At 42.5% G+C, this 12,865-nt stretch overlaps 1 protein-coding gene across 22 annotated transcripts in view; it reads left to right on the top strand.

Moving 5' to 3' along the window:
* KIF1B (kinesin family member 1B) overlaps nucleotides 1-8,666 on the top strand; it is a 78,751-nt gene extending 70,085 nt beyond the window's left edge. For all 22 annotated transcript variants that reach the window (XM_032131430.1, XM_032131424.1, XM_032131428.1 and 19 more), the window contains 11 exons: nucleotides 946-1,060; nucleotides 1,598-1,731; nucleotides 2,230-2,291; nucleotides 2,987-3,132; nucleotides 3,393-3,632; nucleotides 4,061-4,132; nucleotides 4,730-4,851; nucleotides 5,622-5,771; nucleotides 6,246-6,438; nucleotides 7,035-7,153; nucleotides 7,735-8,666. In XM_032131430.1, coding sequence (XP_031987321.1) covers nucleotides 946-1,060; nucleotides 1,598-1,731; nucleotides 2,230-2,291; nucleotides 2,987-3,132; nucleotides 3,393-3,632; nucleotides 4,061-4,132; nucleotides 4,730-4,851; nucleotides 5,622-5,771; nucleotides 6,246-6,438; nucleotides 7,035-7,153; nucleotides 7,735-7,777 — 1,396 coding nt within the window. In that variant the 3' untranslated portion in view covers nucleotides 7,778-8,666. The remainder of the gene's footprint in view (nucleotides 1-945; nucleotides 1,061-1,597; nucleotides 1,732-2,229; nucleotides 2,292-2,986; nucleotides 3,133-3,392; nucleotides 3,633-4,060; nucleotides 4,133-4,729; nucleotides 4,852-5,621; nucleotides 5,772-6,245; nucleotides 6,439-7,034; nucleotides 7,154-7,734) is intronic.
* Nucleotides 8,667-12,865: the final 4,199 nt, after the last annotated feature.

Raw genomic sequence — 12,865 nt, 5'->3', positions numbered from 1 at the left:
ATAAAAAGTAGCAAGGGGATTTGGGAGGGAAATTATATAGAGGTGATGAAGAATTAATACCTTCTGTTTCTGTTACCAGTGTGGAAAGGTGTGCTGAGTTCCTGAATAGGGGCATAGGTCTTCTTTCCAAAGGGACCTTCCTGCAGTCAGTCGCTGCCTGTGAGAAAGGAGAAAGCTCGTTTCCCAAGCCCCTGCTAGAGAGGGGAGAGTGTAATGATGCCTTTAGATGTGGTGATTTAGCTGTGCTGTGTGTGATGCTGTCTCTCACTTTCTGGTTGAACCTTCTGGATTGCTGGGGTAGACCTGTGGAAGCTTTTAGCTCCTCTCTTTCCTTGTACCAGACTGAAGAAATGTCTTACAGAAGTTTCTGTTAGATCTCCAAGTTTTCACTTGAAGCAAATAGGACAGAGAAAGAAATATTTATACTTGAATATAGGACTTAACCCTACCTAAGAATCATCCTGATTAGCTGTCAGAAGCTGCTGGTTTTATAGGACTAGTACTTAGAGGGATCTCTTCTGTTGCTATATGTTAGTCCTAAAATACGGTGTAGAATGAGTGTTGCTTATAAAAAAGAATCTTCCCATGTACTTTTAAGGTCTAGCTGGGCTGAACTGCACCTGAAGCGATAGAAATTAATTTTCTCTGTTTAGAAACAGTTGTTTAGTGCTGACTTCCCTGTAGTGCTAATGACAGCTTTTGTTTTCTGCATTCCCTCTTTTCTCTTTTAGATGAGTCTTTTTCATAACAGGCAATGGTCTCTTATGCCACACTGTTTGAGGTAGAAGTAAGTGATCTTGGAAATAAAGAGAAGGCTTTTGCTTCAGGTATTTGTTATCCACGTCACTGGAGGATGATGTCAGGGAAGAGATGCTGTAAACACTGAGTGATGAGAAGGCTGCAAAGGAACTCTTACTATTGAGCTTTTACTGTACTTTTTTCCAGAACTTTCTACCGGTTTGAGGCAGTTTGGGATAGTTCCTTGCACAACTCCCTCCTCCTCAATCGAGTGACACCGTATGGAGAGAAGATCTACATGACCCTTTCTGCTTACCTGGAGGTGAGACACCAGTGCTTTCCTTCTGGCTCTAAACTATTGGAGGCAGGACAGAGTGTACCCAAGAGAAATAGACTCAAAATTATTTGAATCCTGAAGCCAGTAAAAGTATTTATTCATTTTCTGAGAACAGGGTGGAAAAAATGTACTCACACTTAACCTCTTGATGTCAAGGTATTATTGCCTTGCAGCACAAGAGAAACTGGTGATCTTATCTTTCTGAGCCTTGCTTTATCTATCTTTGTATCTGAAAATCCACTGAAATCAGTGAACATTGCTGTGTAAGTACTGGTGTTACAAACAGTGGCTTAGCTCTTGGCTTTGTGTGCAAGACACTGTTGTTTTGTGTAGTAAAATTATTTCACTCATCAGATGCATCAAGAAATTTGAGAGCTCTCTTTCACAGATACACATATGAAAACCCTTCACCAAAGAACCAAACAGGAACAAATTTCAGAAGCTGTCCCACTAAGGGCAGGAGTGTAACTTGGCACAGTTGGCTGCAGCCGTTCATTCATTCATTGCTGCTGTTCCTCTTAGCTTGACCACTGCATCCAGCCTGCTGTTATCACAAAGGATGTTTGTATGGTGTTTTACTCCCGAGATGCCAAGATCTCCCCACCACGGTCCCTGCGCAACCTCTTCGGCAGCGGCTACTCCAAATCTCCAGACTCGTAAGCTCAGTTAGAATTTTGGTGTTGATGTTTTTGGTCAGTATTTGTGTTTTCTCTACGAGGATGTAGTTTAGTTTTCTATATTTTTTCCTTGGAACTCCACCTACTCAGTCTGGTTTTGAATGTTCTTTCTTGATTTATTTCAGTGAAACTCCAATGGTTTCTGTCTTTACTGACTTCTTTTCCAGACTGACAGTTGGGAAGAGGGATCCTTTTTTCAAGCTTGCACATAGATGCCCTTGATCCTGATCTGGAATTTACTGCAGCACCAGCTCTCCAAGTCCAGGGCAGGGTGGGGGGGAACATGGGGAAATGCCATTTTTGGGGATCTTGCAGTCTGTCCTGGCTGTTCAGTGCAAGAGTAGAATTGAGATCTAGTTTTAACTAAAAACTATACTTAAAATTCTACTTTGGGAAGCACTGAGCTAAAGCTGAAGCACTTTATTTCTGAAGATAATAAATAGTGTGTTTTTGTTTCTTCTGCTTTCCTGTGAACAGCAATCGAGTAACTGGGATCTATGAACTGAGTTTGTGCAAAATGGCAGACACAGGAAGTCCAGGTAAGCAGTGACTGGGTGTTCCACTGATAAATATGAAATACTGCAGAAAATTTCTCAGGCAGAATGGAGTAAACATCTCTGTCCTGATCAGAAGCAGTTCCTGTGTTTCATAGGAACAATGGAATGTTGCTATTCCATAAAACACTTACTCAGGCTTTTACTTTAGACTCAGGTCTGTGTTTACCATTGGTGAACAAGAATTCATGGGAAACTCAACATTTTCTGACATGGGTAACTCAGGACACTGAGCACATGTACCTGAGTCTTAGACTTAGGGGCATCATCTGTGGCTCATAACTAACAGTTGAGACTGGGTTTTGCAGCAGTAGAGCTTTTTCTTGTGTTTTGAAGATGTTGCTGATTTCTGATGCAAGCTTCACCACTTGGAAAGAATGTAGTTCATGGTGTATCTGTGTATTTTTCTTCTAAGATGTAAAAACTGAAGTTCTTGTGTTGAATTAGACTGAACAGGAGTTGGATTATATCTTGCTCAATAGAAAATATCTGAATGAAGTAAGAAATCTGGACTAAATCAAGTATCTTTGGTTGTGTATTTGCAGTTAATGAAATCCTTGTGTTGTGTATTTCCAGCCAAACAGCAGAAGTGCTGGTTCTTTGCAAATTGCTGATTGTTTCTTAGTGACACCCCTCTGGTTATGGCTTTAACACATCTCGTGTTGTTTTTTACTGCTCAGGAATGCAGAGGAGGAGGAGGAAAGTCCTGGATACTTCTGTGGCATATGTGAGGGGAGAAGAGAACCTGGCAGGTTGGAGGCCCAGGGGTGACAGCCTCATTCTAGAGCATCAGTGGGAACTGGAGAAACTGGAGCTGCTGCATGAGGTGAGTAAAGAGATCAAAGTCAAGGTTTAAATAAATTCTCCCAGAGAGAAGATACAAAGTGTGTGTCTGGCTGCTGAGTAGAGACTTCAGCTCAGAATCTCAGTGTACTCAACAAAGGCAAATTCAATTTCCAGTGCCACTGTGAACTCCCTTCCCTGGGGAAAATTACTGGTATGAATAGTAAAGGATTCCTAAGAATTCAGTGTCTGTAAAATAGGCACCTTCCTGGAGCAGATGATACTGATTCCTTTTCTTACTAGGTGGAAAAAACCCGACATTTCCTTCTGCTTCGTGAGAAGCTTGGTGACAGCATCCCCAAGTCCCTGAGTGACTCGTTGTCTCCCAGTCTGAGCAGTGGAACCCTCAGCACCTCCACCAGCATTTCCTCTCAGATTTCCACCACGACCTTCGAGAGCGCGGTGACGCCCAGCGAGAGCAGCGGCTACGACTCTGCGGACATCGAGAGCCTGGTGGATCGGGAGAAGGAGCTGGCCACCAAGGTATGGCATGGGGCAACCATCCTGCTGACAGCTGGGGTGCCAGAGGGGGGATTACAGGTCAGTAATCCCCTATGACGAGCTTCTCAGATAGCTTGGTGAATATCCAGTATTGTGAGAGTTTCATTTTAACATCTTGGTTAGTGAGATAAGCCACTCTCACCAACCAGTGCTGCTGGGTAGGTTTGGGCTGTGGCTGTATCTCATTCCCCTGTGTTAGTGGTTCAATAAAAACTTTCTAATTTTATCAAGTGAAGCAATTACTCCCCTCTTCTTCTGTGATTTTTCACAGCAGTTTAGAATTTGTTTTTTCTTTCATGAGCTGCCAAGTGTGTCTTGGTAAATTACTTCTTCTGTTCAAATTTCTATGAAAATCTAAATACAAAGTTCTCCTCTGTGTCTCATTTGTTTCCCCTCACCCGCCCCTTTAGTGTCTGCAGCTCCTTACTCATACCTTCAATCGGGAATTCAACCAGGTGTACAACAGCATCAGCGATTGTAAGGTAAATATTTCATGTGATATGATACACTCCATTTGTAGTACAATAGCAGTGTTTTTGTAGTCGTGGAATCTGCTGATACTATGAAAAGATAAACCACTTTATATTAATTTTATTATTTTTTATTTTCAGTCCATTGGAAGCATTTGGCTATTCAGCATCAGGTTCCTTTAGCTATGGCAGGAATTGGAAATGATAGTACAGTTTCCAGTTCATTAGCAGGCTCTTACTGTCTTTCCCTACATACACTTTCCCTATGTAAAAGGGTAAATCGACTCTTAAAAATTCTGCCTGTAGGCAAAGGGAATACCCAGTTTCTAACTGGATGATATTGTATCCATTGAGGAAGTCAGAGTGTGAATAATCAGAAGTGTAGGACATTGATAATAACAAGCTGTGTCTGCATAAGTGGTGCTGTATTTCTACCCCCAGATGGGTTTGTGGTGGTTTGTGCTAAAATTTGCCTACAGAGTAGGGGAATGGCTGATGGAGATGCCTTTCTGTTATCTGAGCCTTCCCTGCTGAAAGCCATGTTCAGCCAGGAGTGAGCATCAGCTACAAACCAGCCCTGTAATGCTTTCCCTGTGTTTGTGCTTGCAGCTCTCGGATATTTCTCCGATTGGGCGGGACCCGTCCGTGTCCAGTTTCAGCAGTGCAACCCTCACCCCTTCATCTACCTGCCCTTCTCTGGTGGATTCCAGGTGCAATTCAGTTGATCAGAAGTAAGTGTAACTTACTAAAAGGAAAACATCACTTTTCAGTGCTTCACAGATCTCTTTGCTGTTTTCTGGGTTTTTTTTTCCTCTTTCCTCTTTTCTTCCTTTCCTTACTTTCAGATACTTCTCTGTACAGCCCCCTTGCCTTACTTCTCCAGTCACTCTGCACAGTTCTTTCTCCCCATTTTGTTCTTTTGAAGTGGTTTTTTTCCCCTTTGTGTTGGGGGAACAGTCAGATGCTTCCCGTTCCAGTGACCGGTGCATCTACTCTGTGCAGAGTCCACAAGTTTTTTCAGAGGTCTGTTGAAAAGGTCTACTAATAACGACCCAGAATAAACCAGTTTGGCCATTAATCTTTGTATATCTTTCTCAGCTGTATCTATACAAGATATTTTTGATTAAATTGGGAATATCTATGTAGTGAAAGGCATAATTTGTACCTTCTCAGTTGAACATCCCTGAGGGGAGGAGTGCTGAGGAAGCAGTACATTTTACATCAAACAGTAGTAGGAAGTATGTCTGTCTTCTGATTATGTTTAGTGGGAGAAACGAGGTACAAGTAGCAGGGAAACAACTTACTAGCAGTTATTACAGGTTTTCTTCCACAGATATCAAGGGAAAATGCTATTTAATATTGTACAAAAGAATCCCAGTGTCTTAAAATAAATCTGGGCTGGAGAATGGAACTTCAAGCTGACCTTTAGATGCAGTTTAAATTCCTTTGTCACCTTCACTTGCTTTGTTGCAATTTACTTTTTTATCTACTTTTTTTAAAGGACACCAGAAGCAAATTCCCGTGCCTCCAGTCCCTGTCATGATGTGGAACAGTTCCAGATAATTCCTGCAATAGAAACTTCCTATCTTGCCAGAGCTGGAAAGAACGAGTTCCTAAACCTTGTTCCTGATATTGAGGAAATCAGACCAGGGTAAGTTTTTTCTTGTTGTGTGATCGTGGCTTCCCGAGAACCATCCCAAGGGCTTTCTGAGATTTGTAGGTTCTGTGTCCTCATTCCCATGAGGAGGGAAAATTAACAGGGGGATAGCAGAGCTGCAGAGTCCTCTATGATGGACTAGGGAAGGTTTTGTTGATATTTGATCTTTGCAGCATTCGTTCCCTGCATCTACTTAATGAACAGGATTTCCAGTAACTCAAATATGATGTTTGTTATCATCAAACCGTGGCTGAAGTTCACTGAAAGAGATTTCTGGGGACCTTCTTGCTGTCAGACTTCTGCATAGTTGTTGAAAACACAATTCAGCTTGTTTTAGAAGAACTTTTTCAGAATACTGTTTCAGACAAAACATATTAAAGACCAAGTGTCTTACACAGTGTTTTGCAGTTAGTTGGGATACTCAGGGGAAAATCGATTTCTGTTTTAATGTGTGTTTGTTTTTTCCAGCTCTGTGGTGTCAAAGAAAGGATACCTCCACTTCAAGGAGCCACTCTCCAGCTCCTGGGCCAAGCACTTTGTGGTGGTTCGCCGTCCCTATGTTTTTATTTACAACAGTGACAAAGATCCTGTAGAAAGAGGAGTCATAAACTTATCCACAGCTCAGGTGGAATACAGTGAGGATCAACAGGCAATGGTAAAGGTCAGTCTGAGAGCTGTTGTTTTTTTATCCATAAAGCAAGAACGTTCCAAGTAGCAGTGCATCCATACCCTCAGGTGTGTCATCTCTGGTCCGAGGAAAATGGATCTGATTCTTGGAGGCATTGAGGATCCTGCCCACAAAGTTCCCAGTTTCTTCAGAGTTTCTTACGGTTTTGGACACAGTTGTACCAGAGAGTGACCCTGACTGCTGTCCCACATCAGATTGGCTTTTAGGAGCATGTGTTGGTACCATCACCCTGCGTGTTGGGTTTTTGCAGCTTGCTTTGTATATTTTTTTGGGCTTGTGTGTTTTGTTTGTTTAAAAACAGGACCCCACAAAACAACACACACAAACATCCTGCAAGGAATCAAATGAACTTTACTGGTCCATCTCAGCAGCTCTTAAAGCCACACTCAGGAGTTAAAACTATATTTTGTAGAAGATAATGACTAATAGTATCCTGGAAATCACCAGTGAAACATAAATGAAAGACCTTAGGTCTTGTGGGTTTTAGGGATGTGATGGAGCAGAGAGGAAATGTGCATCAGCTTCTGTGCCTGTAGACTTTGTGTTTTAAATTGTCCTTTGTGTTCCAGACGCCCAACACGTTTGGTGTGTGCACAAAGCACCGTGGAGTCCTGCTCCAGGCCATCAACGACAAGGACATGAATGACTGGTTATATGCCTTCAATCCTCTCCTTGCTGGCACAATTCGGTAAGAGGCAGCTCCTGCGCAGCCAGGGCTGTGAAGGGACGTGGTCAAACCCGGAGGCAAATGGTTGGTTACAGATTTTAATCTTGTTCTGAGGAATTTGACAACATGTGGGAACTGGAGGAGGGAGTAGGGTAGGCAAAAAACCCCTCAAACAATCAGAAAACAAACCAGCCCTGTATTTCAGGAGCTGCAGGGGCTGTTGTTTTGGCTTGAGATGTTCTGAACAGCCATTTTCAGTTTGAACATGTGTGGGATGCTACATTTGGAGGCCACAAGATGCTTTCCTTGTATTTCCATTTTACAAATTTATAAAGTTTCTTACTTCCTCTGTGCTGGACTTTTTTTAGGTTCTTGATTATGAGCTAAAGCAGAAATTACATTCCCTTTTTTATAACTTCTCTGGCAGCCTTTCCATTATCACAGACAGCCCCTGCATACGTTTTACTTTCTTAACATATGGAGTAAACTAGAACTGTACCAGAGGATTTAAAAAAAAAAAATAAAGGTGGACAAATTGCAGGGAGGGAGGAAAAAGAAACTTTCAGAATTCACCAACTACTTTTCTCTTTTTTTTGGTACAGGTCAAAACTGGCTCGAAGACGCACGGGCCAGATGAAGTACTGAGTCCATGTAATGTTCTCATCTGTTCTCCCCCCTCACCTCCCGATGGATAGTGTTACCTCTCATTTTCTCTTTGTGATTCTTGACGGTTTCTCTTGTATGTAATCCTGTGGCTTAACATCCCCTACCTTCCCCATTCCTTCAGCACATTTTCTAGGTATTCTAACCCTACCTTGTTTCTTTTCACCTGTACCAGAATTGTACTAGTAGCATGTGGCCAAACAAAAAGAGAAAGAAAAAAAAAATCAAAAAAATTGAGTGATTATGCACGACTCTAAAAAGAAAAAAAAATTTTTTTTTTCTTATAACAATTGTTTTCCCATTTCAGCTGACCTTTTGGTGTCTGTCCCACTGTCCATTGTCTGTCTAGACTGCTACAGGGTTTTCATTCAATTTGTGACTTGGCAGTAGCCATTGGTTCCCTCAGGGCAAAGTTCCAATGCCAGGGAAAGATAAATTCTTTAATGGAGACTTTACCCAGCCAGGAACTGCAATAGCTCCTCAGGCTTTCTGGATCCAGCCTCTAAGTTGAACTCTGTTGAAAGCTGATATTGGACAAATCTATCTGGGCAGACTGGATTTTGGACTTTGTGCAAGTTTCTGAGTTTCCAGGGTCCAGCAGGCAAAGGCATGAGTTGGAAAAAGATAGGGAACAAACCAGGAGTGGCTGGCTAGAACAATCTGCCTTTAAACTCTTGCTGTGGGGGGTTGCAGGTGAATAGTGCTTGGCTTTCACTCTTTCCCAGAAGTTTCCATCAACACTCACTCCTCAGCCTCTGAACAGAGCTGAGCAGACTGTGCTGATATGAGGGGAAATAGACCACAGACTGAAATATTTGATAAAATCCCCAAAATTTCAGATGCTCAAGCCTTGTATTTGACAGATGGAGAGTGTTAAATGGAAATGAAAGTGCAGTTGGTCCCTGGATCACCATGGAGGGCAGATCTCCTCTTTCTGCTTTCAGTCCTGACTTCCAAGTTCTGCAGGAACAGTTCTCACCTCTCTGGGAAGAGGGTTGGGGCTCCCATGGCTGTGTCAGTCTGGTAGCTCTGTGGCATCGTTCCGAAGGGCCTTTTTGTGCATCCCTTACCTGTAATGCTCCCATGTCACCCCACCTGCCCATGGGAGCATCCAAGGTCTGTGGAGCACTTCCTAGACCCAGCACTTGCAGTGTTCTCCAGGGAGCTGCAGGACGCTTTCAATTCCTTTTGAAATAACTGCTGAGTGTCTCCTAATATCCCTGCTACAATTTTCATCAGCTAAACCCCACCGGATTCAGAGTTAATCCTTCCTGGGGAAGAGAGCAAGTGGATTCTGGTCCTGGTCAGTGGAATGTCAGCTGGGTGGTGTCAGTTCTTGACCTACAAGTGTAAGATTTCCTTTTGGGGCAGTGAACTCCTCTCCCTCAGTCAGGTGTTCAGGGAGGTTGGGGATGTGTGTGTGTCCTTTACTGTGTTCCTGCTGTGTTAACCTTTCTTGCTGCACCTTGGGCACTCATAGGGCTGCCTGTGATGCTGGGGAATGGAAAGGGATTTCATCTGCACGGTCCAGCCTCTCAAGGGAGAGGTAGAAGGGTTTGCTCCACTCTTGCAGTAGGCACATTAGGCACAGCTCAGGAAGGTCATTTGGATTGAGGTCACGCATCAGCTGGTCATGCCATGCCCTGGGAGTTCTGTGGCCAAGTGTACGTGGGACTGGAATCTGTTGAGAGAGATTTTTGCTTCATGGGGTTTTCATCAAAGTGCAGTGCATAATGAGACAGCATGGAAGGCAAAGGAGCAGGGAGATGGAGTCTGACACTTGCTAGGATACATCTTTACATATCTCGAGGGAGTTCTCAAGCTAAGTCATATGCTCATGCTGTCTCTCTGGTCCTCAGATTTATTTCAGAACTGGAAGCCAGAGTGAGGGAGCATCCTGGGAACCCAGGAACATGATAGGGATGTGGTTTTTTTTGGTTTTTTTTTTCCTTCTGTTTTTGTCTTGTTTAACTGTGTGTGACTCTTAATACAGTGATGATATTCCTTTGTTATGCAATGATGATAAAGCACCTCCAGTGTGTGGATAAAACTGCTTGTCCTGCAGGAGGGCTCCTCACACTGCAGCTAAGCTGATCTCAAGAATTAGGTTAATTCTAAGCATTAAGTTATTGCTGCCATCACCACTGTTTATAATGACAGTGGAACCTGTTTGAGGAGGCAGAGTGATTGAGGTGGTGGTAGGTTGTGACACACTGAGAGCATTTTAACTTTTATCTGTTTCTTTTTTTTAACTAGAAGAAAACTAGTTTTCTAAGTCTTTGCTATGGATAAGCCAGAGGATGAACCAAGTGGATATAGGCATTGCACAGAATCATGATTAAGGGATCTTCCTTTAAAAGCAGGAAGAGACAGATGCTTACTTTATACAGAGCTTGAAGTGTTACAGTTGTGTTGCACAAATGTTACTCTTCTTTCTAAAAACTCCAAGCAGCTTCTGGTGACTTGAGGTCTGAGTGGATAACAGATCATCAGAAGACCAAAACTCTGCTTTTAAGCATCAGCATCTCTTAAAGCTGCATAATCTGTGACAAACTAGGTCCTTGTTGTGTAGAGTTCAAATGGGCATTATTGTTTTCAGGTCTGACATAAAGGCAGACAAAGTTTTTCTGCAATTACTGAATGCTGCTTTGAGACATTTGGATTTCCCTACTTAAAACTGGACTGAAACCAATCCAAGTTTTCTTTAAAGAGATAACAAACCAAACAAATAAACAAACAGAAAAAGTGAATTTCCATTCACTTCAAAACTTAGCCCAACATGTTAGAATTTTCTTTTTGGAAACAGAATGAGGAAGGAAAAATATATTAAGTTGCCTTCTCCGGACACTCCAAAGCCCACTCTTGGTTACCTGCTGTGTGTGTGTGGAGTCCCAGAGTCAGACAGCTCTTGGGACTCAGCCTCTGGAGACGAGGCACTGTGCTGTGGGCCTGCCAGCCCGTGAGGACACACACTAGGAGGGAGCTTGGTGGGCATTCCTTGGGGAGAACAAGTGTCAAACTGTGCTGTAGTTGGGCTTTTATGTTCCTCGCCAAAAGGAAGGAGAAAACGATCCTTTTTGTCCATTGAAAATCATGTTGGATCTTCCTGGGTATTTTAAAATTAAGCTAAACCTCCTACACTGTATTTTAGAAATGCACTTTAAGTACCTTTTTAAAGAAGATTCCTGTATTCTGGGAATACAGAAGAGAAGGGAGTACTATTTCCAGAGAGTATGATTTCTAGACTGCCGAGAAAAGGTTTTTTTGGTCAATGTCTAATAGTCCTTATTACTGATTAGCAAGGTATTTCAAAGTAAAGACTTTACTTTTTGCTGCTTGTTATCTAATTTACAGGGATTTAATTTTATGTAATGTATATTTATACATCTGTAATTAATTGCACATTAGATAAGAAAGAGGATTAGCTTCGGTCTAACACCCACTGGTACTAAGCAGCCGACTAATAACTGCCTGTGCACATGCATCTGCCTGGTACTCCTGCACACCTGAGTTCGTGCTAGTTTGTGCTTGGTGGGTGTTTTTGCTGAAGATGCAGCTGTTGACCTGCTGCTGGGAGGAGGAAGGATCCTGCTGCTGCTCGGGAAGGGTTTGCTGGATGTCCCTACAGATGGGTCTGACGTGTGCGTTGCATCTCTCCGTTGTAGTTCCTAACCCCAGTCTGTGGTCTGGCTGTAGTGTCTGTAGCAGGATGTATTTAACTTCGCGCTTCCTTGTTTAAAAACATCAGCTCTTCAAGAACAGGACTGACTTTTTTGTTCAGAAGGCCATTTATGTGTTCTGTGTATTTGAAATCTAAACTAGTCCAACACTAACCAGATGGTTGTGTCCAATGTTATTGGGAACAGGATTTAAGTTGCTGGGATCAGCTGTGTATTCAGAAAACTGGTGTGGAGCTCCTAAGTCTTCAATTCTTAATGTTGCCAAGTGAATGGGCTGCCCCTGAGCAGTGCTGAATTACCTCTTGCTTGCCTGGAAACCAGGGACTGGAAGCAGAGGCAGTCTTAAATGATCAGCACTTCCCAGGATCAGGTCTTAATTTTCCACTCTGCTTGTTCATACTTCATGTGCAGTTGGTTATGGCTCCCGAATTTGGACATTAGACATGGTGTTCACTGAAACAAATCCCTTGGAATTGCGGTCCCCATGTCCCTGTTAATCTCTCTGTACACAAGGTATACAAGGTATATGCTGTATAAGTGGCCTTCTTGAACAAATCTCTTTGCAAACTGATTTCATCCCAGCGAAGGAGTGTATCAGCAACACTGTACATTAATTTCAGGTTTTCATTTTCTTATTTTATTTTGTAAATATATCTGATATTTGGAGCTTGAGTATACAAAATGTAAATATAGTTCATGTATTTGTACTAATTCTGATCCATTTGCTGTATAGCCTTAGGTGTGCAATGCAGATATCTAACTGTGTATGGTAACCTTGCACCACTGAATTGTTAGTGAACGAGGTGAAACAATAAAGGTACAACCAGTGCATTAGCAGATAGAATGTGTGCTCCTTTCATTATGATTTAATTACTTGTGTCTTATGTCGATTACTTGTTTTTAAAACCTGTCCTGAACAAGCCGATGCTTTCATGAAAACAAATTTATCTCGACTTTCTTGAGAAAGAAGGGGAAGGGAGGCCCTGCTTATCCTCCCTCATCCTTTCCCCTCTGGTATGTTATGCAGCATTTCTAAATGTTTTTTGGATGCTTTCAAATGATTATTTTGCTTGAAAAATAAATTAGGCTTGTCACAGTGCTGCCAATACTGAACTCGCTTATCTGGGGGTGACAGTTGGAAATGAGAGGAAATGGGTGAAATCAAACCATCAAAACACAACAGCAAAGTTGGAACTCTGGGAACAAAGATGTTGTCAGGGGACCCCTGTGAATCATTCCTGTCTTGGTCTGAAGGTGTAAAGTTCTCTGTAGCTTTTAAAAGCCACGGACAGGGCATTCCCAAAGCATTTAAGTCCCACCAAAACGGGTCAAAAACCTCTTGGAACTTTAAACGAGCTGCATGGTGACACAATACCTTTATCAGGCTGCT

The sequence above is a fragment of the Corvus moneduloides genome, chromosome 22, assembly GCF_009650955.1.
Source record: "Corvus moneduloides isolate bCorMon1 chromosome 22, bCorMon1.pri, whole genome shotgun sequence".
NCBI lineage: Eukaryota > Metazoa > Chordata > Aves > Passeriformes > Corvidae > Corvus > Corvus moneduloides.
This window is presented reverse-complemented; position numbering and strand designations above follow the sequence as displayed.